Raw genomic sequence first — 24,331 nt, forward strand, 5'->3', positions numbered from 1 at the left:
GTGGTTCAGAACCTTGGGATCTAGGCTCAGTAGCCTGGGGGTCAAGATAGCCAGGCCTTGGGTGGCATGGTGGCCCTTGCCCAGAATGAAAAAAATATTCTTGCTGCCAACAACAACAGTGCCCTCTCCCACACCCCCCCTCCCCAGCTGCTTTTAGCTCCAGGTCTGGGAGCCAGCACTGGGCGATCACCATGACTACGTGGCCTTCAGGAAGGCCTCCAGTCACTTGGGGAGAAGCTGAGCTGGTAACCATTACAGAGCAGTGTGTCCCCCTAAAAGAGACCAACCAAGCCTGTTAGCTGCACCAAAGGCATATCCTAGCTTTATTAAAGGGCCCGCGTCGCAGAGTCAATATAAAAACACAAAAAGTCCCATCAGTTTAATAATAATAAAAAAACCCCAAAGTGGAAAACAAGGGGCAGGGAAGAGGCCCCTAAGTGAGGGGCCCAGGGAGCCCTGCTCATGGCACCAGGCCGGCCGCAGGGCCCCTTGGTATTGCTGTTGCTACGAGGTCAGGGGGCAGCGATTGTCCTGTGGGAGCCACCGTTCACCTGGGTTGAGGACCCTCACTTCTTCTGCGGTGTGCTCAGCTTCTGCATGCCCCGGATCTTGTCCAGCAGGCCAGAGATGAAGGCCTGGACAAGAGGGAGGACATTAGGAAGACAAGGTCCCAAGATGACAGGAGCCCAGGCTTACCCTCCACCCTCTGGGGAAACCACGTACCTCAGTGGGTTTGTAACAGTCAACCAGCAGCTCCTAGTGGGACATAAGGGAGAAGTATATTGAGTTCTCGGGAACGGGCCTGGAGTTTACCCATGCCCACTTCTAAGGGGCTGGGCCACCCCCAAGGTCAGGATGCCATCGCTAGGCAAGTAGCATGGGTCCCATTTGCTGGAGGCAAAGCTGAGGCTCAGTGCCACAGAGCTGGCTGCACCAGACAAAAGGCCTGGCTCTGAATCGTGCTTACCCAATTGGCACTGCCTCCCTGCAGCCCTCTACTCCATGCCCCCCCTCCTGCCTCTGCCACCCCGCTCACCTTGACCCTGGCAGCCCGAGTATCATCACTCTCCATGTCCAGGAGTTCATCCACGTCAATCTCCAGCTCGGGGATCTCCTCTTCCTGGGGGGGGGGGGGGGGGGCGGGGGGAGACAAAGGCCTGAGTTGGGGGAGAGGTTTGAGAGGGGCTTGCTGGCTGAGGCCCCTGCCCTGCTCTGGGAAGAGCCAGCCCTCTGTGCCCAGCAGACAGCAGCAGCTGCTCTGAGGAAGAAAACAGACCGGGCCCTTGCCAAGGAAAACTGCCCGATGGGGGGGAGGAGAGATACTTCCTGTCTCTGCCAGTTGGGCACCCTAGGTGTCAGACAGCTAGGGCTGGGGACCCTGGGCTGGGAACACTGCAGATGTGTCTCCCTAACTTCTGGGCCCCCCATTTCAACCAGAGCAGGTGGGGCCAGCTGTCCCAGCTCGTCACAGCCCTTTCCCCTCCCCCAAACACCTGTCACAGCTTCCCAGGAGTGAGGAGGAAGTGCAGGGTGAGGGGTCAGCGAGAAGGACCCAGGCCTGGAAAGGGGGAAACAAAGAGCACATGCTTTGCGGTGGGCGGGTGCCTGCCACCTCTCCTCCGAGGAAGAACCTAAGGTCTGGAGCCAGCAGCATTCCAGGGCTGGGCTAGGACGGCAGCAGGGCAAGCCCACCCCTCCACCCTGCCCCCAGGGGTCTGAGTCACCGTGTGAGCAAGGAAGGCGTCACGGGGTGGAGAACCTGAACCAGGGAGCCGGCCTGCCTGCCCCGACGCCAACATGGAACTACAGGCGGGCCCCCTGGAATAAGCCGACGCTTTGGTTATGGACCCCTCGCCAACCGGGCTAACGTCCTGGAGCCAGTCTAGGACAGCAGGCACTTGGACCTCCTCCCACTGCCAGCGCAGGCTACCCCACGCCGCCTGCCAAGCCCAGGCTACCCCGAGCCTGACCAAGGCGGTGGCCGGAGGGAGGCAGCGGAGAAGACGAGTGACTTAAGTCAGACAAAAAAGAGCAAACACTGGGGGCGGGGGCAGACGGGCGGGAGCGCGCGCGGAAGCGCTGTGCCCATTGCCTTCGGGTGACAGGCAGGCTCAAGGTGGGGTGCCCAGGCAGCCCGGCTCGGGACGGCTTTAGGGTGCCGGCATGGGGTGGGGGACACACCTGGCAGTCGTAGAGGCGAGTGAGCTGTTCCAGGATCCACTCCTCCAGGTTGAGGCGCTTCCGTAACTCCTTGCGGTCGTACTTGACCGTGACCTTCCCCTGGCGCCTCACGGGGCCGTCGTCGTCCGCGCCGCCCGGGCCCTCGCCGGCAGCGCCGGGCGGGCTCTGGAAGTAGACGCGGGGCCCTGGGCCGCCGCCTCCCGGCCCGGGGGCCGGGGCGGCCAACGCCGCGCCCCCCGCGGGGCCGCTGTCCGCCATGGCGGCCGCCGGGGCCACGTGCGCGCGTCCGGCCCCTCCCTGCGCCGCCGCCTCCCGGGCGCCCGCCGGCTGGCTGCGGGCCGTCGGCGCGGGCTAGCCGGTGGGCTCTTCTCCGCGGACTCGGCGCTGAGGGCGGCGGCGGGGGCGGCCGGGGGCAGCTGCTGCATGCGGAGCCCCCGGGCCTGGCTGGCCGCGCCCCGCCCCCTCCGCGATCCGCCCGCCCTTTGTCCCCCGCGGCCGCCGCCCGCGCCGCCGCCGCCGCCGCCGGAGTCTCTTTCTCTGTCTCGCTGGCTTCCCCGCCCCCGACCACACCCCCTTAAAGGGCCAGTCCCGCCGCCGGCCCCCGCCCACCCGCCCCGCCGGGGCTGCAGGAGGGTCTGCCGGGCCGGGGTCCGGGCGGCGGTCCGCTGCCCCTATAGCGGCCCTCTCCAAGCTGGTGTCCTAGGCGCCGGGCACCGGGACTTGTGCCTCATTGGCACCCTGGAATCCTGTTTCTACTGAGCAGAAACGGGCCGCCTGGAAAGGGAGGGGAGTGGGCCGGGCGGACGTCCGGCGAGGAGGTGTGGGAGCCCCGGCGCCTGTCCGCCAGCGCGTGGCCCGCGGGGGGCGAGCAGGCTTCTCCGCGCGGCCGACACGTGGACCGGCTCCCACGGGTGAGGAGCGGAGATGGCGGGCAGGAGCTGCCAGGCCCCCGACGCCCTACTCGGCGGGGTCCTGGACCCCTCATGGCGGAGGCCCGGGATGGGGGTGAGCAGAACGGACCTGGCGGTCGGAAGGGCCAGACCCCAGGCGGCCACCGCCCACAGGCCAAGATGGCGGCGGCGAACGGAATTGTGGGAAATGTAGTTCGCGGAGCCCGGCCTCGCCTGGCAGTCCCTCCTCTGCAGCGGAGCCGGGCTGGGAAGCACAGAACTTGTTTGGGTGCCCTCATAGGACTGACCTTCACAGGGTGCGGCCCTGCGCACCCCGCAACGTGTATACAAACGAGGAAACGCAGGCATAAAAGGCTGGGAAGTGAGGGAGTCGCTACTCAGGACAATAAAAATAACAACTGACCCACAATAAGCGTGCCCGGAGTCCAGCCTGCGGAGACCTCACTCGCTCCCCGCAGGTCCTGGCCCTCAGATCTCACAAGGCCTTTTCCTGCCCCGCCTCTCTTAAGCAGAATGCTCTCATTCCCACCCGCCATCTCCCCTCTCTTCCCCCCAACCCCCACACACACCACCCCATCTGATTTTCTGTATCTTTAGAAAATATTCACTTGTTCATTGTCCGTCTCCCACTTCCAAACTGTGAGCTCCATAGGGCCGAAACCTGCCGGACTCCCGTAATGCGGAGGCTGGTGATTGAGTGGGCGTGCTCAGCTACACACCCACGTGTACCCAGCAAATTACCTGATCTTGCTGAGCTCTCGGTGTGTATGTCAGACCCATAGGAGGCGGTCCATCGCTATTGGTTGAACAAATGACTGAATGAAAGAATGAATGGCTTCCTGTGTGCCTAATTTCCTCCTGGGGTTGCCGTGAAGATTAAATAGGAAAATGCATAGAAGGTCCAATGACTGCAACATGGAGGTTCATTAAGTCCCACAAATAGAGATGCAGATGGGCTTGTGATCCCAGGCCCCTGACACAATCTCTACTCATCCCCCGACCTCCCCTCAGACACCACCCGATAGTGCACTGCAGCTCCTCGGGTGCTCCCACCCAGGGCAGGCTCGCGCTCCTTTCGAGCCGAGTATCAGGGTCTGAGGCAGTGTTTCTGTGCCCACCCGTCACAGACACCTACCTCTCTGGAGTCTGAGAAGCCCTCTGCAGCAGGAGGGGTTGAGAGAGGTTGAGACGGCAGCCAAACTCAAACCTGGCACTTTAGGGTAAGGCACTTTAGGCTTACCTCGTGGCTGGAGAGAAGAGAGGGCAGAAGGTGGGGATGCAGAGGGGTTGGAGTGTGCTTCCCTGGGAGGGGCCTGGCCCACTGGGGAGTGGGCAGGCTCACCACGCTTAGCCTGGGGGCAGTAGAGTGAGCAGATGTGTCCTCCCTCCCTCAGCCTTCCTTCTGGCCTTAGTCTCCCTTCAGCCAGCCTGGGGGACGGGAAGGGTTGACCCTTGTCCTTATAGATTAGGGAGGACCCACCCTTTCCACCAGGAGCCCCATTTCTGGCCTGGCTTCCTGGCCTCCTGCTCTGAGCCTGGACTGCTTGAAGGAGCAATTGTACCCAAGTCCAAATTCCCCGACACACCCCACCTGACCCCATCAGAGCCGGTCTACTCCTTCTGAACGGGACACTGATTAGGGCCTTGAGTCCTCCTGGTTTCGGGGGATATACCACAGCTTGCTGTGGGAGTGGGGCCTAGAGGCCATGAAGACCTGGGGCCCTGCCCTCCCGGTGCTGTGACCTCGCTGTCCCTCCTCCCTTCAGGGCTGGTGGGAAGGCTTCCTGTGGTGCCCAAATTTCACGGGGATAACCGATAACCCCTGTGGGTTCTCCGGGCAAAGCAGGGAGGGTCCAGTATATTCCTATCTTTCCCTCTCTCCACCTCCTATGCCACCCCCAGGGCACTCCCAGATTCCCGGGGCCCACTCCCTGTCCATCAGTCCTTCCCGTGGCCACCCACGCTGAGAAGGGCTAGTGCAGAGGGCCATGCATGCTGGCCGCAGCCTTCTCGGAGGCCGGGCTGCCTTGCACGGAACCTGGGTTCCCACCCTGCCTCTGCCCAGTAGGGCTCGAAGGCATGGGCAAGCCACTTAGCTCCCCTGCGTCTCTCCAGGGGCTGTTTCTATGACCTCCCGAGGTTGGGGGCTGAGAGCTCAGAGCTCGGTGCCCACATCCCAGCCCTAGCCTTCCCGCCTGACTCCCCTGGGACTGGAGGGTGCCGCCAGGGCTGGCCGCTCCTCATCCCTCCAGCCTCGGCCTCCCAGCCCCACCCTTCCTGGGGTCCCAGCTCCCCCCCACCAGAGTGCTCCATCAGCCCAGGCTGCTCTCAGCGCCTCCTTAAGCAGAGGCCCTGGGAGGGTCCCGTGGGCCCTGAGCGCTCCCTTAATCGAGGGTAGAGGCCGGAAAGGCGGCCGGCCTTCCACCATTACCGCCTGCCGAGAAACCCTATTAGAAACCCAAGGCTGGAAAAGTGTCCGAGGAGCGGAGCCCTGTAATGGGGGCAGCCCTGGCCTCAGGAGACAGCCGGTGGGAGGAGAGGCTCCGGCCCAGGAGAACGTCTCCCATCCCGTTTGTGAAGGAGCTGCTGCCCGGGAGGCGTGCCTGTCCCAGGCCGAGGGCCCCGCGCTCAGACCCGGGAGCCCAGGCCCTGGCTCCAGGCCCCGCTAGCCCTGCCCCAGAGCGATCCAGGCCCTTCCTCCTTTCTCCCTGATGCCCCCACAGCCTGGTAGCCATCCTTTCGATGCCCTGCTTCCTGCAGCCAGGGGTCATAGGTTACCCATTTGTCTATTTAATTCTCCAACAGCCTCCAGCTTCTGGACAAGGGGGCTGAGGCGCCGAGAGGCCAGGTCCGGTGGGAGCAGAGGCCATCTCCTCCCTGCATGTGGTCCCGGGCCTGAGGGGCACAGCTCTGCTGCTCTGCTGAGGTGAGGAGACAGGTCCAGCTCCCCTTCCTCTTTCTCCTCAGGGACCAGGAGTGGAGGGATCACCGCTGACAGTCAGGACGCAGGCTGGAAACCTCCTGCAGAGCTGAGTGACCTTGGGCAAGTCCCTTTCCCGCTCCGGGCCTCAAGTGGAGCACAACCACGCCTCACAGGGCCTTGGCCAAAGACCGGAGCTCCCTGAGGTTAGGGCCGGCGTCCCACGTGGCTGGGACTTTGAGGAGAGCCAGTTCCAGGCGGTACTCCCCTCGGCGGTTGGCGGTCGGAGAGCCTGGGGCAAAGGGGCCCGCAGGGCACCCTCCTCCTCGACTGACCCCTCCTCCCCCAGAACCAGCTCTGTCTTTTCTGGGTTTCTAGGTGACTTGGCTGGCCCCTCTGGATGAGTTCTACTTTAAACTTGCGGCTGCCACTGCCTCTGGATTGGGGGGGCTCCCACAGGGCCCCCAGGCGGGAGCCCCCCCAGCCAAGCCCTGCGGGAGGGGCTGCAGCCCCATCCCTCCCAGCGCCCCGGCGCCGTCCCCCTCCCATCCCTGGAACAAAGATTTCAGGGCACCTGCTGAGGAGCTGGCGGCAGGGCCGGCTCCCCGCCCCCTCTCCCCCGGAGGCTCCGGACCCTCTGGGCCATGGGCAGTGTGGGCTTCGGCGCTCAGCGCCGGGTGGTCTGCAGCGCAAGGGGCTGTCCCAGGCTCTCTCTGGAAGGCAGGGCGCCGGGTCCTGAGAGGTCCCCCGGCCGGGGACGGAGCTGGGGCGCTGGCGGCGGGAGGCCCACTAGCTAAGTGCCCCAGGGCGGGGCGGCTGCTGCAGGGGGGCGAAGCGAAGGGAGGGCAGGGGTGGAGGTGGCTCTTCTCGGCTAAGTGCTGCGGGAGTGGGTCGGGGAAGGGCTCTGCGCCCCCGGGGAACAGGCCTGGCCCCCCACCCCGCCCCTCCACGGGCAGCGCCTCCACCCCGTGCCTCCAGCTGCACCCCAGCCCCCCGGCCCCGGCGCCCTCTCCTCGCCCCGGGCTCGCCCCGCGGAGCCCCCCCCTGCGAAGCGCCGGAGGCTCAGCGACGCCCCCGCCCCAATCCCCGCTCGGGCTGCAGTCGCCGCCCCAGCCGCCAGGGGGCGCCGCCGCGGGGCGGGCGGGCCGGCGGTGGGAGGGGGCGGCGCCGCGGTGGCCCCGCCCCCGCCCCGCCCCGCGGGCCCCGCCGATCCCGGTCCGTCCCGGGCAGACCGGCGGGCAGGCGGACGCTGACGCCGCGGGGCCGAGGCGGCCGCGGGAGCGCGCGGAGGAGCAGCCGCGCCGTCGGTCCCCGTCGGGGCTCCGCGGGCCGCCCGCCCGCCCCGCGCCCGGCCATGGCGGGCGCCAGGCCCGGCGTCCACGCGCTGCAGCTGGAGCCGCCCGCCGTGGCGGAGACCCTGCGGCGCGGGAGCAAGTTCATCAAATGGGACGAGGTAGGCGCGGGGCCCCCGCCCCGCCCGGTTCGGGGACCCGCTCCCCGAGCCCTGCCCCGCGCCGGGACCCCCGCCCCGCCTGGCCCGGCCAGGGCGCCCCCCCACCCGAACGGGCTGCGCTCCGGAAACTTAGTCCCCGATCGTCCCCGCAGCGAGGACTCCGCCGCCACCCCCACCCGCCCCTGGGCTGCGGGAGATCGGGCTTTCCGCTCCTCGGCCCCGAGACTTCGAACCCCGATAAATCCCGGCCCCCCTTTCACTCCCCCTCCCCACCCTCCTGGCCGATCCAGTGCCGTCCCCCCAACCCTGGTCTGATCCCCGCGCTGGACTCTGGTCCCCAATCTGGCCCAGCCGCACCCCCTCTGGGTGGGAGCCGCTGGGACCCCGCGCTGCCCCGTGCCCCGGTCTGAGCCTTCTTCTCCATTCATCCCGTTTCCACCCTGTTTTGGCTGGCGCCCCTTCGCCTTGCTTTGGGTCCCCGTCCGGCGCCCAGCTCAGGTGGTCCCACCAAGTCACCCCCTAACTGGAGACTTTGCCCCCCCAACTTCCTCCACCCCGGGGAAACTTTGCGCTCCACTCCTTAGCTTCGGGACTTTGAACCCCAATAAATCCAAACCCCTTTTTATCTCCCCTGCCTCAACTGTCACCTGCGGCTCGGGCCCCAGGCCTGGGCCCCACCCTCATCTCACACTGCCCCCTCCCCTGCCCCCGCCCCTCCTTCCTCAGGGGCGCCCCCGGCCTGCCCGGCTTCCTCGCCGCTCACCCCGCCAGGCCAGAGGCCTGGAAGTGCCCGGGCGCCTTTCCGGCTGGGTGGGGCGGGAGGGCGTGGGGCGGGGGAGGGGCTGGGGGCGTGGCCGGGCAGCAGGTGTGCCCCACGCAGAGGGTGCCTGGGAGCCCCAGGGGCCCCCGGGGAGACCCCTTCCCCACGATGGCCTAAAGGGAAAAGTTTCCCTTTTTCCTCCCAGGGTGATAAACCCAAATAAGGAAGTGGGAACAGGGAGAGGGCCCTGGGGTGGGGGGGAGTGGTGCTGACACGGACTTGGGGCCGGAGCAGGGGGCCTGGGCTGCTTCTGAAGGCCCGAACCCTGGGGAGGGACAGGGCTCGGCCCTGGGGGCATTGCTACAGAACTCCCCCCTCACACTATTGGGGTACCCTGCGTCCCGGGGCAGGGGCAGGAGCCCCCGAAGAGGGGCTGGGATGTTTGTTAGCACAGGGAGGTGCGGAGGCTCCAGCTTCCCCCGTTCCAGGGCTCCCTGACCCCGCTGCCCTCAGATCCACTTCCTGTCGTTTGTAAGCAAAGCCTGGGATGGGCGGGGCTGGTGCGGCCCATCTCGGGGAAGAGGAAACTGAGTCTGGAGCGCGGGGAGGAATCCCAGGCCAGGAGCGGGAGCCTCGCGGGGCCCTGCTTCCCTGCCTGCTAGGCTGCCCGGCTCCGGAGCCGCACCGGCCGCACGCACACCCGGCTCCTCTGGACCTTTCGTAAGCGAGGCAGCTCTCCGGCCTCAGTCTGCTCGTTTGTGGAATGGGAAGAACAGTAGCGCGCACCACGTCCGGTGTGTGAGGAGGACGAAGTGAGCTCCTGAGTGTTAGTGCTTAGAAACGGCCCTGGCACACAGTAGGGACGGTGTGGAGGCAGAGGTTGTATTGATGATCTGGTTGCCAGACTTGGAGCAGCAGTTTGGGGGGGCACCAAGGTGAGGAGGGGTCTCCTATGGGGCGGGAGAGTTCTAGCTGTGGCCACTCAGCCGCTCAGGCCCTACCCAAGTCCAAGTCCCTGCTGACCGCCCCTCTGGCTGCTGTCCTCCGCTGCCTGGGGTGGCCCTGGGAGCGTGCCAGGGACCGGGCCCTGCTCAGAAAATGGGGCCAGCACCCGCCCTGCCTCTGCGGGGCTGTGGGGAGAGGACAGATTCATGGTTCTGAGGGCTCGGTAAGTGCCCGCTGTGTTCCTCAGTCTGTGCCGGGTAAGATGGGGCGCTGCTGGCAGCAGAGTGGGGTGATGGATGTGCAGGCAGATGGAAGGGCTGGCTGGTCGTCCTGGGGCCCTGAGGGCCGTGGGGGTCAGATTTCCGAACCCTCTGCTTTCCTCCCGTAAATACTCCCCGCGGGGCTGCGCAGCGTCAGGGAGCGCTCAGGCTGCTGGGGGAATCCAGCCCGAGGTGGGGTCCCGGAGGCCGCCCCCGGCGGGTGGGCCAGACTTCAGGGGCAGAGAAGGAAGGAGAGGGCATCTCAGCGAAGGGACAATGACGCAGGAGCTGGAAGTGGGGAAAGGGTAGTCCATGTGACGAGTCTTGAGAGAGGTGACACTGGGAGGACCGCAGAGGACACCCCAGACCTCAGCTTTGTCCTGAGGCCGAGGGAGCCCCAAGGACCTTGGTCTGGGCGAGGTTTCGTCTTTGCTGCCGGTCAGACGGTCAGACACATTGGCCCGGTGGCCCCGGGGCCTCCAGGGACCGAGCCTGGGCCGCAGCCCTCACTCTGACCCCTGTTGTGCCATCCCATCCCCAGGAGGCCTCCAGCCGGAACCTGGTGACCCTGCGTGTGGACTCCAACGGCTTCTTCCTGTACTGGACGGGGCCCAACATGGTGAGGGCGGGCGCCCGAGCGGCTGGCTCAGGTTGAGGCCCCCGCCCCCGGCCCCGGCTGCTGGCTGACCCCTCCCTCGGCTGGGCTGGCCGGGCCGGAAGTGCTAAGGGCAGGGGCTGAGGCTTGGGTGCAGGGGTGGCCAGGCCTTGGCCGGGATGGGGAGCTTGGGGGCCCTGGGGTCTCACCCTGTGGCCAGTGAGAACCCAGCCAGGCATGTGGTTTCCCCAGGAGGTGGACACACTGGACATCAGCTCCATCAGGGACACACGGACAGGCCGGTACGCCCGCCTGCCCAAGGTGAGCGGTGGGGCCCAGGGCTAAGCATGGGAGTGACGGGATGGGGGGCAGGGATACCCGTCCTCACCCTTGGCTCTCACCTACTCAGGACCCCAAGATTCGCGAGGTGCTGGGTTTCGGGGGCCCTGATGCCCGGCTAGAGGAGAAGCTGATGACAGTGGTGGCCGGGCCAGACCCAGTGAACACAACGTTCTTGAACTTCATGGCCGTGCAGGATGACACCGCCAAGGTGGGCTGGGGCTGAGCGGCCGCCCAGGGGAGGTTGAGTCAGCCATCACTCGTGAGGGCCTGCTGTATACCAGGCCGTTCTCTGCCCCGAATGCTCACCGTCCTCTGACAAAGCAGCGTTTAAGCGCTTACTGTGTACCACACCCGGTTCTGGACGCGGGCTGTGGCCGAGCCAGCCCTTCTGGCCCCACTCACCCTCCCCCCGCCTCCTGACCCTCAGGTCTGGGCTGAGGAGCTCTTCAAGCTGGCCATGAACATCCTGGCTCAGAACGCCTCCCGGAACACCTTCCTGCGCAAAGCGTGAGCCCCCGGCTCGCCCTGGGGTGTGTGTGTGTGTGTGTGTGTGTGTGTACACCGGTGGCCGTCCCCAGGGCTGAGCCTTCTGCCTGTCCCTGCAGATACACGAAGCTGAAGCTGCAGGTGAACCAGGATGGGCGGATCCCGGTCAAGAAGTGAGCACCCTTCCCTTCGGCACCGTGCCCTGATCTGGTGACCTTTGCCCCCACTGACCTCGCCCCCTCCCATCTGTCCAGCATCCTGAAGATGTTCTCGGCAGACAAGAAGCGGGTGGAGACGGCCCTGGAGTCCTGTGGCCTCAACTTTAACCGGGTGAGGGGCTGGGGCAGGGCCAGGGGGGTCTAAGGGGTCCCTGCTCTGGGGGCCGGCTGCCCCGGGTTCTCACCCCAGACTCCTCTCGGCCCCCAGAGCGAGTCCATCCGGCCCGATGAGTTCTCCTTGGAAATCTTTGAGCGGTTCCTGAACAAGCTGTGCCTGCGGCCGGACATCGACAAGATCCTGCTGGAGATGTGAGCAGGCTGGGCCGCTCGGGTTCCTTCCAGCCCCGGCCGGGGGGGGGAGCTGTCGGGTCCCATGCACGGGCTCTGCCTGCAGCTCTGTTCTCTGCGGCCCGGCTGCTTCCGGTGGCTCAGACTGTCTTGCCTGAGCTCTCACAGCGAGTGAGGGCTGGAGCGGAGCGGGTCCAGGGTCTGGAGGCCGGATTGGCAGGCCACGCACTGGGTCACTTCCACTGCCTTTGCTAATGCCAATGCCAGTGTCGAGGGGGGGGCAGAGTGGATGGGGAAGCGGAGACTCGAGCGGAGACTTGCCTAAGTCTCAGTCAGTGGGTGCCAGCTCCCTCTGCCAGGGCGAGGGCTTGGCGCAGGGCCCGGCGCGGCTTCAGCCTGACCCGGTTTCCCTCCCCGCCAGAGGTGCCAAGGGCAAGCCGTACCTGACACTGGAGCAGCTCATGGACTTCATCAACCAGAAGCAACGGGACCCGAGACTCAACGAGGTGCTGTACCCGCCCCTGGGGCCCGCCCAGACCCGGCTGCTCATTGAGAAGTACGAGCCCAACCAGCAGTTCCTGGAGCGAGGTGAGCCAGCCGGGCGGGTGGGAGGTGGTGGGCAAGGACGGAGCAGGGCCAGCTGACCCTGACCCTGACCCTGACCCTGCTGACCCTCCCGGCCCCCAGACCAGATGTCCATGGAGGGCTTCAGCCGCTACCTGGGCGGGGAGGAGAACGGCATTCTGCCCCTGGAGGCCCTGGATCTGAGCAATGACATGACCCAGCCGCTGAGCGCCTACTTCATCAACTCCTCCCACAACACCTACCTCACAGGTGAGCGGCTGCCCTCCGCTGGCCCGGAGGGAGGGGTGGCATCGTGACCTCTGCCTTCCTGCTGGGGTGGCCAGGACCAGGAATGCAGGCGGGGAGCGGACAGCCTGCCCGGGACCGGGGTGTCTGCGATGGGTGCATCTCCTGGGTGGTCTGAAGGCTCCGGGAGGAACAGCCTGTGCAAAGGCCCAGAATAGAAGGCTGCGTGGTGTCTGAGGGAGCGGAAAGGAGGCCGGGAGGAGGGGAGGGGGCAGCGAGGTGGGGGAGGTAGGGGCAAGTAACCGGAGAGGGGGCTGGAGAGGGAGGGAGGACCAGACCAGCAGGGAGGGAATTTGGGTTTATCCGGGTGATCAGAAGGGCTGGTCGGAGGGTGCTGAGCGGAGACTGGATGGAGGCGGGAGGGGCCTGTGTCCCCCGGCGGGAGCGGTGGAGGCTGTTCCAGGGCAGCACGGTGGAGGGGGCAGGGGAAGTGAGGGGCCGTGGGCGCTGGGTGTGACTCGCTGGTGTGAAGGGAGACGGCGGGCGGGCGTTTGGGTGAGAGGGAGTGAGCCTGGTGAGGAGCCGGCACTGGCAGACGCTGACCGTGGGGGGTGCCGGGGGCTGGGGCGGCCTGGGCCTGCTCTGGAGACGCCCAGTTCGCAGGGGCCGGGGCGGGGAGGAGCCTGGCCGGGCGCCTGGTGACAGAGCCGCCTGCAGCGGGGCAGCTGGCCGGGACCTCCTCGGTGGAGATGTACCGCCAGGCGCTGCTGTGGGGCTGCCGCTGCGTGGAGCTGGACGTGTGGAAGGGCCGGCCGCCCGAGGAGGAGCCCTTCATCACCCACGGCTTCACCATGACCACGGAGGTGCCGCTGCGCGACGTGCTGGAGGCCATCGCCGAGACTGCCTTCAAGACCTCGCCCTACCCCGTCATCCTCTCCTTCGAGAACCACGTGGACTCGTGAGTAGCCGCTCACCCGTCTGGCCTGACGCCCCCTGACGCGCAGGCTTCTGGGGACCCCGACACCCCGGGGCGGCCTCGGACCCTGGACCTCGCACTGACCCTGGGGACCTCTGACCTTACCTTGGGGACCTCTGACCCCTGACACTGTCCCACAGGGCAAAGCAGCAGGCCAAGATGGCCGAGTACTGCCGCTCCATCTTCGGGGACGCGCTGCTCATCGACCCCCTGGACAAGTACCCGGTATGGGGGCTGGAGCGGGGCGGGCGGGTGGGGGCGGGGTGCCGGCCGGCCCTGACCTTCTGTGCCCGCCAGCTGGCCCCGGGCGTGCCCCTGCCCAGCCCCCAGGACCTGATGGGCCGCATCCTGGTGAAGAACAAGAAGCGGCACCGGCCCAGCGCCGCCCCCAGCAGCTCGGTGCGCAAGCGGCCGCTGGAGCAGAGCAACTCGGCCCTGAGCGAGAGCTCCGCCGCCACCGAGCCCTCCTCGCCCCAGCTCGGTACGCCCGACCTCCGACCCCTGACCCCGGTCCTGACCCCACCGAGCCCTCCTCGCCCCAGCTCGGTACGCCCGACCCCTGACCCCAGTCCTGACTCCGACCCTGGTCCTGACCCCACCGAGCCCCCCTCACCCCAGCTCGGTACGGCCCAACCCCGACCCCCGACCCCGGTCCTGACCCCACCGCCCCTCCGCTCCCGGCACAGCTGTCCTCCTCCCTGCGTATGGGACCTCTGGCCCCCGACCCCAGGCACTCACCCCACTGAACTAAACCCAGATGGGATTTGGCGCCATCGAACGCCTGACCCTCACCCTCAAACCCCACCTCTCAGAGCCCTCCCCGCAGCCAGCTCTGATCCCTGCCTCAGGGAGCCACAGCCGCGCGCTCTGAGTGTGATCCTCAGGCTTTCGACGCCTGTGCTGTGACCCCCGTCCTGTGACCCCCACGGAGCCTGGCCACGTGACCTCTCTCGCTATTAAAGGCCTCCTTACCTCTGACCCCTGACCGACCCCTGACTTGGGATCTCGCCATGTCATCCTTTATCCTTGCTGAGCCACCCTACCTACTTTCTTGATGTCAATAATTCTGAGCCCTGACCTTTGACCCCCTCTGCCTCATCCAACTCCGACTGCTGCCCCTCCCCCAGCCATCTGTCCTGAGTCCCTGACTCCCCACTGGGTCACTCCACACACAATGGGCACACCCCTCGCGGCTGCCCAGTGTCTGTGTGTGTGCCCTGACCCCCGACCCCCGCGCCCCGTCCTCTGCAGGGTCCCCCAGCTCCGACAGCTGCCCCGGCCTGAGCAACGGGGAGGAGGCGGGCCTGGAGAAGCTGAGCCTGGAGCCTCGGAAGTCTCTGAGCGAGGAGGGGCCGCAGCGGGGCCCTGATCTCGGACCTGCCGACCGCGAGGAGGAGGAGGAGGACGAGGAAGAGGAGGAGCAGTCAGACCTCAAAAAGCCGACCACAGATGAGGTCAGGCCGCCGGTGGGAGGCGCGTGCTGGGCCCCCTCGGGGCTGGCTTTGGCCGGGGTCAGACACGCCCTGCTCTCCTGGACTTGGTGGGGGGGGGCGGGGGGAGGGGGACAGGGAGAAGGAGGAGAAGTCTTAGGTGAATAAGCATGGAAGCGAATGTGAGATTATGTTCGAGACATGGGCCGGGAGGGCTGAGTTCGGGGCAGACGGGGTGGGGAGAGGGGAGGAAGGGGCTTCTGGCCTGGGCAGGGAGCTTGGGCGAGCAGGTCTGAGGAGGGAGCGGCTGCGGCAGGGCCGAGTGCTCAGGAGGGGCCCGCGGACCAGGAGTGCTGAGCTCTGAGGATGGAGGTGACAGAACAGTCCATCATGAGGCCGGATTTGGGGGGGCATTGGAGTGGGGAAGGGGGGACGGGCTGTGAGCCCAGCAGCATGGGGTTGTGTGAGTCTTGCTGAGAGGACATGGAAAGGTGGTGGCTGGAAATATAGCTGGGGATGGGAAACTGGGGACTGGCGGAAACCGGTTTGGCTCAGTGGATAGAGCGTCGGCCTGCGGACTGAAGGGTCCCAGGTTTGATTCCGGTCAAGGGCATGTACCTTGGTTGCGGGCACATCCCCAGTAGGGGGTGTGCAAGAGGCAGCTGATCGATGATTCTCTCTCATCGATGTTTCTAGCTCTCTATCTCTCTCCCTTCCTCTCTGTAAGAAAATCAATAAAATATATATTTAAAAAAAAATAAATAAAATATATTTAAAGAAAATGGGACTGTCTGCATGTGGCTAATCGAACCCCTGTAACTGAGTGAGAAATCCCAGCTTCCAGAATAAGGGAGCCGGAGGCAAATTCGGAGGGTGGGACCCAGGGCACGTTGGCCAGGCCCTGGGAGGACTTCAGGACAGAAGGGCCAGGCTGACGGCCACGGGGGGCTGCAGGCCTTGCTGAGGCTCCGGGTGGCATGATTGCGGGGGCGGGAAGAGGGTCAGAGCCTCCTTCATGGCGTAGGGCAGGTGAGGGGACGTCAGCTGATGACTGGGGTCATGACACCGCTGACCCTGTGCTCGGTTCCACAGGGCACTGCCAGCAGTGAGGTCAATGCTACTGAGGAAATGTCGACACTCGTCAACTACATCGAGCCTGTCAAGTTCAAGTCCTTCGAGGCTGCTCGGAGTAAGTGGGGTGGGAGACGGTGGGTGTGGGAGCCAGCTTGGCCCTGCTAGGCCTGACCCCCTCTGGCCACCTCCAGAGAGGAACAAGTGCTTCGAGATGTCCTCCTTCGTGGAGACCAAGGCCATGGAGCAGCTGACCAAGAGCCCCATGGAGTTTGTGGAGTATCCTTTGGTGGCCCTGGGGCCCTGGGGCCGGGCTCGGGCGCTCCGAGGCTGGCAGAGATGTCCTGACCCCACTTATGCCACCCGCACAGGGTTCTGATGCTGCAGCCCCACCCCCCCGGGCTTTGGGGGGGTCTGGGAGAATGCACAGGGGCTAGGCCAAGAAGTGGGGACCTAAGGGGGGCCCTGAAGCCCAGGCCGGGAGGGGGGTCACAGGAGCGGAGGCTTCAGGCAGGAGGGGGTGAGTGCCCGGCGTGGCCCCTGACTGCCAACCTCAGATACAACAAGCAGCAGCTCAGCCGCATCTACCCCAAGGGCACTCGCGTGGACTCCTCCAACTACATGCCCCAGCTCTTCTGGAACGTGGGCTGCCAGCTCGTTGCACTCAACTTCCAGACCCTGGGTGAGCGCTGGCCCCCATCCTCACCGGCTTCTGCACCATGACCCTGCTAATTTATTTTAAACAGATTTATTTATTGATTTCCGAGAGGGAGGAAGGGGGGGAGAGAGAGAGAGAGAGAGAGAGAGAGGGAGATCAATGATGAGAGAGAATCATGGATCGGCTGCCTCCCACATACTCCACACAGGGGATCAAGCCGGCAACCTGGGCATGTGCCCTGACTGGGAATTGAACCCCTGACCCCCTCCCCTGGTTCATGAGTCAGACGCTCAACCACTGAGCCACGCCGGCCGGGCTGATTTTGTCAGAATGGACCTCTGACTCGCCCCAGATCCCCAACCCAAACCGAGACCTTGGCTAACCCCGACTCCTGACCTTGGCGGGCCCTCGGCCCTGCTTCCTGCCTAATCTTTCCTATCGGAGGACCTGGCCCCCTCTGAGGCCCTGTCCTTCCTAACCCTCCCCGTGGCCCCAGACGTGGCGATGCAGCTCAACGCGGGCGTGTTCGAGTACAACGGGCGCAGCGGCTACCTGCTCAAGCCGGAGTTCATGCGGCGGCCGGACAAGTCCTTCGACCCCTTCACCGAGGCCATCGTGGACGGCATCGTGGCCAACGCCCTGCGGGTCAAGGTGGGCCCGGGAGGCGCCGGCGGGGCCCCGGGCGGGGCTCTGCGCGCGCCTCACCCTCCTCTCCCCAGGTGATCTCGGGGCAGTTCCTGTCGGACCGGAAGGTGAGCATCTACGTGGAGGTGGACATGTTCGGCCTCCCGGTGGACACGCGGCGCAAGTACCGCACGCGGACCTCGCAGGGCAACTCCTTCAACCCCGTGTGGGACGAGGAGCCCTTTGACTTCCCCAAGGTGAGCCTGGCCGAGCGGCCCCCTCCACCCCCCGCCGGGCTCTCCCGGGAGCAGGGACCGGGTGCCGGGGGCAGTCAGGGGTGGAGAGGGGGGTGCGGGGCCCCTCGAGGCTGGGCCTGGCACCTCCAGACCTCGCCCCCCTGCCCTGCATGTCCCAGGGTCGGGCTCGGGTGCCCCGCCCTCTGCAGGTGAGAGAGGAGGACGAGAAGGTGAGGCGGTGGGAGGTCCCACGGCCTTGCAAGAGGAGTGGGCATGGCCTGCCCACCACCCAGATAGGAGCCTGAGACCAGGCACACGTTCACCCCGCTCCTCCCCGCTCCCAACAGCCTGGAGCTTGGAGCCCAGCTGGGCTGGGTGTGGCCTCCGTGCCGGAGTCCTGGCTCCCTCTCCCGTCTCGAAGCTGGTGATCACCAGGCTGATCTGTCCCGGGAGTGGTGCCGGGAGGGGGTCAGCCCGCTCCTTTGGCTCAGGGACTGCTGGCTGTCCAGTTTGCCGTGTGCCACGGAGGGGGGGGGGTCTGCCATTGGCTGGGTGGTGATAGTAACAGTTGATGCTCATTGGGTCAGCTTGTCCGAGGGTCCCCTCTGAGCTCTGTCCTCGGTGGCCGTGGTCAGCTGTGGCTCGGTGGCCAGGGGTCAGGGGTCAGCTGTGACTCAGCGCCCATCTGGGCCCTCAGGTGGTGCTGCCCACGCTGGCTTCACTGCGCATCGCGGCCTTCGAGGAGGGCGGCAAGTTCGTGGGGCACCGGATCCTGCCCGTCTCTGCCATCCGCTCAGGTGAGGCCTCCTGGGTGCCGGGCAGCCCGGGCAGTGTGTGCGGGTCCTAGTGGGCGCATTCACCTTGCCCCTCCCCCCCCAGGGTACCACTACATCTGCCTGAGGAACGAGGCCAACCAGCCTCTGTGCCTGCCAGCGCTGCTCATCTACACGGAGGCCTCCGACTACATCCCCGACGACCACCAGGGTGAGCCGCAGGGCAGGCCAAACGGCCTGGGCACAGGGCGCCCCCGGGCCTGGGAACGGCCGGCTAAGGGCCCCAGGGGAGGGTGGTTCTGCAGTCCCTTCAGGAGACCAGAGCCGGTGGGAGGGTGTGGCCCTGGGGTTCTGACTCCAAGGCCCTGCCCCCTGCCCCGGCCCAGATTACGCAGAGGCGCTGATCAACCCCATCAAGCACGTCAGCCTGATGGACCAGAGGGCCAAGCAGCTGGCCGCCCTCATCGGAGAGCGGGAGGTGAGCAGGCGGGTGGGAGCGGGAGGTGAGCAGGCGGGCGGGAGGTGAGCAGGGCGGGTGGGGCCGAGCGGTGCGGGTGGGCTGCGGGCTGAACCCCGCTGGCCCGGAGAAGCACCTGAGCTTCCCTGCTCCTCCGCCCGCACCAGCCCATCCCACGGCGCCCACTCCCGGCTGGCGGCCTGGCTCCTCGTCCGAGAGGGAGAGGGACTGTTCGAGGCCCAAACTCCGGTGTCATTCACCCTCCGCCCCGAGGCCCGTTCCCCTTCTGGGTTCTTTTTTATTTATTTATTTATTTTATTGATTTTTTTTTACAGAGAGGAAGAGAGAGAGAGAGGAGTTAGAAACATCAATGAGAGAGAATCATCGACCAGCTGCCTCTTGCATACCTCCCACTGGGGATGTGCCTGCAACCAAGGCACACGCCCCTGGCAAGAATCGAACCCGGGACCCTTCAGTCCACAGACCGACGCTCTACCCACTGAGCCAAACCGGTTTGGGCCCCTTCTGGGTTCTTCTCTCACCCAAACCAGGAAACAAAGCGGGGTGGGTGCTGGGCGCCAGCGCTCTGCCTGGCCAGGTGTCAGCCCTTTCACCAGCCTGGCTCACGTAACCCTCCCCGCCTGAGCTCGCGTCCCCCGGGAAGAGATGGAGTCACGGAGGCTCCCAGTCACAAAGGCTGCTGGGCCTCCCGCCTCGGCCTGTCCGCCACGCTGCTCGCTGTGCGGCCTCACAGCGGCTCAGGGCTGGGCTGCTCCCCATTTTAAGGAGGCGGAGAGCACCCCTCCTGCGGGCGGAGCCCTCAGGACGCCCCGGGCTGGATTCCCCCCGCTCCACGCGGGGCCGGGCCGGGGTGCGGGCTGTGCCCACGCTGGCTCACCCTCCCGTCTCTCAGCCAGCGCTTTCCACGCGGCTCCTGGGCGCCTGAGCTGTGGGCGGCTCCTGTGGGGAGGGGTCAGGAGCAGAGCCGCCCGCACAGCCAAACCCGGTCCCCGGGGGCCTGCGGCAGGCAGGGCGGCCGCCGCTCGGAGCTGTTAGCCGGAGAGTGGTGCCCGCTCTGCACTCACTTCCTTCGCTGATTTAATCAGGAGCTAAGTAACGAGGAAGATGAGCAGCTGTGGGCAAGGGTGGAGACAGGAGACTTGGGGCCCGGCCAAGGCTTTCCAGAACAACATGGAAGTTCCCGAGCACAGGCGGGGGGGCACCAGCTCCCATTACCTCCCCGCCCCGTGAGGAAGGGGCTTGGACCCCTGGTTTCTCGGGTGGTTGTCTGAACAGCCCGGAGGCTGTGGAGGGCAGAGGGGCCGGAGAGGACAGGTTCCGGAAAGAGCATCCTGCTTCCTCTCCCACAGGCTCAGGCTGGCCCGGAGACGAGCCAGGAGACCCCGTCTCAGCAGCAGGGATCCCAGCTGACCCCGAACCCCGCACCCAGCCCTCTGGACACCTCGCCCCGCCGGCCCCCAGTCCTCACCACCTCTCCCACCAGCCCTTCCCTCAGCAGCCCAGGTAAGGGGCGGCCTGGGCCGGGGGTGGCCTGGGGGCGCGCCTCCACGGTCCCCCGCCTTTTCACAGTCCCGCCTCTGCTCCCAGGTCAGCGGGACGACCTCATTGCCAGTGTCCTGTCAGGTAGGCTTGTGGGGGTGGGGCTGTGCCAGGAGGGGGACTGTTCTGGGGTGGAGCTTCCGGGGAGGGGGGGCAGGACCGCTCCTGGGGTGTGGGTGCCCGCAGGGCCGGCTGGGCCCGCTCACGCCTTCGCTCCGCCCGCTCAGAGGTGGCCGTGACCCCCCTGGACGAGCTCCGAGGCCACAAGTCTCTGGTGAAGCTCCGGAGCCGGCAGGAGCGCGACCTGCGGGAGCTGCACAAGAAGCACCAGCGCAAGGCGTTCGCCCTCACCCGCCGCCTGCTGGACGGCCTGGCCCAGGCCCGCGCCGAGAGCAGGTGTCCTGCGCCGTCCCGCCCGCCTGTGTGCGGCTGTGCTGCGCGCATTGCCGGGAGTGTGTGTGGGGGTGCGGGTTTCTCCTGCGCCAGGTGGGCACGGAGGACGGCGGGGCGGCCGAGGGGTTCTCCTGGGCCCCCGAGGAGGAGGGCCTGGTGCCAGGAAGGGAGGAGGCTTCCCTGCCTCACCCCACCCTCTCCCCACCTGGGAGCAGTACCTCGTTGGAAGACAACAAGAGGAGCGTGTGTGCCCAGACGGGCTCCCATCCTTTCAGTGAAATGAACTGGCCTCCTTATTAGCATAATAAGCCCCGCCCCGGGCCGGTGTCCATCACCGCCCCCTGGGAAATGCCCTGCACCCTCTGCCCTCCCAGCCCAGGCTCCTGCGATGCCTGAGCCTCACCGGGGGTTCTCCACACAGAGCTGGGGAGGACAAGAAGGAGGAGGAAGAGGTGAGGCGTTACCAAGAGAGACAGGTGCAGAGTCTGCTGGAGCTGCGGGAGGCCCAGGCGGACGCCGAGGCCGAGCGGAGGATGGAGCACCTGAGACAGGTGAGGGGTGTGGTCAGGGGGCGCCTGCTTCTCGGACAGACCTGTCATTGGCCTGTCCACCGACTGGCTACCTGCGTCCACAGGCTCTGCAGCGGCTCCGGGAGGTTGTCCTGGAGGCTCACACCACTCAGGTCAAGAGGCTGAAGGAGATGAATGACAGGTGAAGGCACAGGGTCTTGGGTGGGGGGCGGGGAGTGGGGACTCCCTGGTGCCAGGACAAGGGCAGAGCCCCCCCCCCAGTCCTGCCCCTGAGCCTTCCTCTTGCCCCACCGGCCCCTCCAGGGAGAAGAAGGAACTGCAGAAGATCCTGGACAGGAAGCGCCACAACAGTATCTCGGAAGCCAAGACGAGGGAGAAGCATAAGAAGGAGGCGTAAGGCCTGGGGCCGGGAGCCGTTTGGGCGCTGGGCAGGCGGGGCGGGGTGCCCGCGGTGAACCCACTCTGCCTTGCTCCCGAGCAGGGAACTGACGGAGATTAACCGCCGCCACATCACCGAGTCCGTCAACTCCATCCGCCGGGTGAGTGAGCTCAGGTGCCACCCTCTTCCTCCAGCCATCGGAAACCCAGCTCCTTGGTGCGGGCCTGGAGGGGTTTCCAAAGCCGTTCCCTTCGGCCCACAGCCCCCTCCAGCCCCCCACAACTCCCTCCGGCCCCCCACCCCCCTCCAGTCCCCCACAACCCCTTCCGGTCCCCCACACCCCCCTCCGGCCCCCCACACCCCTCTCCGGCCCCCCACACCCCCCTCCGCCCCCTCACACCCCCCTCCGGCCCCCCACACTCCCCTCCGGCCCCCCTCCAGTCCCCTCCAGTCCCCTCCAGCCCACACCATCAAAGCCAACCGTCTCTAACCGAGCCCCATGGCTTCGGAGGCTGGGCCTGCAGCATCTGCCACAGGATAGTATCTCAGAGCCCCGGCCACTCAAGGAGCCTGGCCCCTCCCTGGGGACCCCGGCTGAGCTCTTGTCCCCCCCTGGCAGCTGGAGGAGGCCCAGAAGCAGCGGCACGAACGCCTGGTGGCCGGGCAGCAGCAGGTCCTGCAGCAGCTGCTGGAAGAGGAGCCCAAGGTGAGTGGTCGGGTGAGGTGGGCGAGGTGGGCACTCCGGCACCGGGCGGAGTGCTAGGTGGCCTGTCCTGTGACCCTCCTCCTCCTCCCCCCGCAGCTGCTGGCCCAGCTGGCCCAGGAATGCCAGGAGCTTCGGGCCAGGCTGCCCCAGGAGATCCGCCGGTGTCTGCTGGGCGAGACGCCGCAGGGGCTGGGGGACGGACACCTGGTGGCCTGTGCCAGCAATGGCCACGCGCCTGGGAGCGGCGGGCACCTGTCCGGCGCGGACTCGGAGAGCCAAGAGGAGAATACGAAGCTCTGACCTGGCTGAGCAAGAGGTGGCCCCCGGGCCAGGGTGGGCCTGGGAGGCGGCCGGAAGCCATGACACTAATGCTCTTTTTTTCTTTTAACTTTTTATCTTTAGAAATTTTATTTTTTTAAACTGAGGCGAGCACCCTGCACTAACTTCCTTCCTTCACCCTCTCGGGGCCCCATTCGTCCCCAGCCCCTCCTTCCTGTGCTTAGTCCTAGGGAAGGCGCCGGGTCACTCTGGGCCTGAGAGTGTGAGCGGGGGGCCCCCGCCCCCCGTGACACCCACACCCCAGAGGGGAGCCATCCCCTTCCCTCCCCGAGGGAGCGCCACGTGGAGACAGCTCTGGGCAGTAGGGGTCACGTTCTTTCTCTATTCTCTGGGGACTTTTTTTACGTGAATAAAAGTGGATTTCAGGGACCCTGTGTGCAGTGTGGTTTGGGGTGGGGCAGTGCAGGAGGACCCTGAGCCGCAGGCCCCCTGGGCCCCTTCTTCTGGGGCCTCAGTTTCCTCACATAAAAATGGGCTGTGGGCACTCTGGGGTTGAGGTCAGGCCCCCAGTGATGGGTTGCTGGGTTTGAACCTTTTTTTTTTTTTTTTTTTTAGTGTTTTTATTGATTTCAGAGAGAGAAAGGGAGAGAAACATCGATGATGAGAGAATCACGGATCGGCTGCCTCCTGCATGCCCCACATGGAGCCCACAATCCGGGCATGTGCCCTGACCGGAATCTTACCATGACCCCCTGGTCCATAGGTTGATGCTCAACTAGAGCCACACCTGCCGGGCTGGGCTTGATATCTGCTTGCCTGGGGCCTGCAGACCTTCCCCTAACCTGGTGCCAGAGGCCCTGTGGCCTCCCAGGCTTTTCTGCCCGTGCCCTCTGCCCCTTGACCTACTTCCCTCCCTCTGTCCTCTCTTAAGGAGGCTCGGGCCTTGGCTGCAGGAAGCCTTCCCTGCCCCCTTCCTTTTGCCTAATATGACCCAAGGGCCCAGCATCTTCCGCTGAGGCTGCTCTGGGCTCCAGGCAGGCAGTTGACTCTGTAGGGAGATGGACTGGGGGTGGAGCTGGGCAGCCATAGGTGGGGAGTGGGTGGGCCTGGCAGTGACCGCGGGAGAAGGGAAGCTGGCGGTCAGACACAGGGGCTGGGAGACCCCGCGCCCCTCACCCCTGTGAGGGAGATGTTGTGCCTGTTTTACAGGTGAGGAGACTGAAGCCCAGACAGAAGCCACGTGTGCCAGGCCAACTCGAGATGTCCTGACCCGGAGGCAGGGCAGGTCTGAAGGCTCCATGGTGGATGGTCTACACTGGGCCTGGAGGACCTGCTCCATGGCCCCCCGTCCTGCCTGGGGACAGCGAGGATGGCAGAGACCCGCGGCGGCGAGGGTGCGGCTGGCACTGCTGCAGGGGCAGGCTGGCACTCCTTCAGGCCTCTTCCAGCTTCCTGGCCGAGCTTCGCGGCCTGCCAGCTCCCTCCTCCAGAGGAAGGCAGCCTCTTATCGGGCTTATCTCCTGCCAATTGAGTGTTTTCCTTTTGTTTTTGCTGCAGCCTCAGGCAAACATGGGGTGGGGGGGCCGAGAAACTGGACTTCCAGAGCGGGGGCTCTCCCAGGGCAGGGGACCTCTACTCTGGGCCTCGCTTCTGCGGTCAGTCCTTGTCCTTTCCCCAAATCTGCCCACCGCATGTGTCCGCGCCCGCAGCTGCCAATTCCTACCTTCTTGGCTTGCCTCCTCTGACAGAAACACTACACGCCAGTCCCCTGTTCCCCACAGACCAGGCTAACCTCCAAGCTCCCGGGTATGACACACGAGCCCCTCAGAAGCCTGGCCTCTGCTGCTCCCGTCCTCCCGTGGGTCCATTCTCTCCTCTCCCCAGGACAGCCCGCTGCCCCAGCCCTAAGTCACCGGCTGTCTTAACTCATCTCCGTGTACCCAGCACAAACCGCGGGCTCATCCATAGGGGGCGCCAATAAATCTTTCTGAAACCCAGCTCGGAGCTCTGCTCCCAGGTCCCGGAGCTTCTCTGGTTCCCTGTTTATCACTGTTCACAGCCCTTGGCCAGCCTCCCGCCACCCCCTCCCC

The 24,331-nt window shown here is 66.0% G+C and overlaps 2 protein-coding genes and 1 long non-coding RNA gene across 6 annotated transcripts; 2 read left to right on the forward strand and 1 right to left on the reverse strand.

The window, feature by feature from the left end:
* Positions 1-364: 364 nt before the first annotated feature.
* On the reverse strand, positions 365-2,652 carry PPP1R14B (protein phosphatase 1 regulatory inhibitor subunit 14B). Its single transcript, XM_084895973.1, has 4 exons — positions 2,182-2,652; positions 1,037-1,120; positions 724-756; positions 365-635 (listed from the first exon to the last, which is right to left on the reverse strand). The coding sequence occupies exons 1-4, from the start codon at positions 2,437-2,439 to the stop codon at positions 567-569; spliced, it is 444 nt and encodes a 147-aa protein (XP_084752099.1). The 5' UTR covers positions 2,440-2,652; the 3' UTR covers positions 365-566.
* A 196-nt stretch (positions 2,653-2,848) lies between these two features.
* On the forward strand, positions 2,849-6,575 carry LOC311628622. Of its 2 annotated transcripts, none has more exons than XR_014796031.1 (3): positions 2,849-3,186; positions 6,060-6,135; positions 6,391-6,575. It is a non-coding gene; the product is annotated as an uncharacterized lncRNA (long non-coding RNA). The 2 variants fall into 2 exon arrangements; XR_014796032.1 differs by having other exon boundaries at positions 6,075-6,135.
* Positions 6,576-7,205: 630 nt separating this feature from the next.
* Positions 7,206-24,238, forward strand: PLCB3 (phospholipase C beta 3). 3 transcript variants are annotated; one of them, XM_084895794.1, is made up of 32 exons: positions 7,206-7,465; positions 9,972-10,049; positions 10,278-10,346; positions 10,435-10,575; positions 10,795-10,874; positions 10,973-11,026; positions 11,108-11,183; positions 11,280-11,380; positions 11,781-11,947; positions 12,047-12,193; positions 12,887-13,127; positions 13,286-13,370; positions 13,443-13,626; positions 14,397-14,599; positions 15,668-15,764; positions 15,841-15,925; positions 16,204-16,328; positions 16,801-16,955; positions 17,024-17,185; positions 17,862-17,961; positions 18,044-18,148; positions 18,324-18,415; positions 19,765-19,918; positions 20,003-20,038; positions 20,182-20,350; positions 20,769-20,898; positions 20,982-21,058; positions 21,181-21,270; positions 21,359-21,416; positions 21,876-21,962; positions 22,059-22,278; positions 23,451-24,238. In XM_084895794.1, the coding sequence occupies exons 1-31, from the start codon at positions 7,367-7,369 to the stop codon at positions 22,260-22,262; spliced, it is 3,651 nt and encodes a 1,216-aa protein (XP_084751920.1). In that variant the 5' UTR covers positions 7,206-7,366; the 3' UTR covers positions 22,263-22,278; positions 23,451-24,238. The 3 variants fall into 3 exon arrangements, with proteins under 3 accessions (XP_084751920.1, XP_084751921.1, XP_084751919.1); XM_084895795.1 differs by lacking the exon at positions 23,451-24,238 and adding an exon at positions 22,365-22,670; XM_084895793.1 differs by lacking the exon at positions 23,451-24,238 and having other exon boundaries at positions 22,059-22,670.
* The last annotated feature ends 93 nt before the right edge of the window (positions 24,239-24,331 follow it).

This window comes from Pipistrellus hanaki (assembly GCF_964339955.1).
Source record: "Pipistrellus hanaki genome assembly, chromosome: 9".
Taxonomy (NCBI): Eukaryota; Metazoa; Chordata; class Mammalia; order Chiroptera; family Vespertilionidae; genus Pipistrellus; species Pipistrellus hanaki.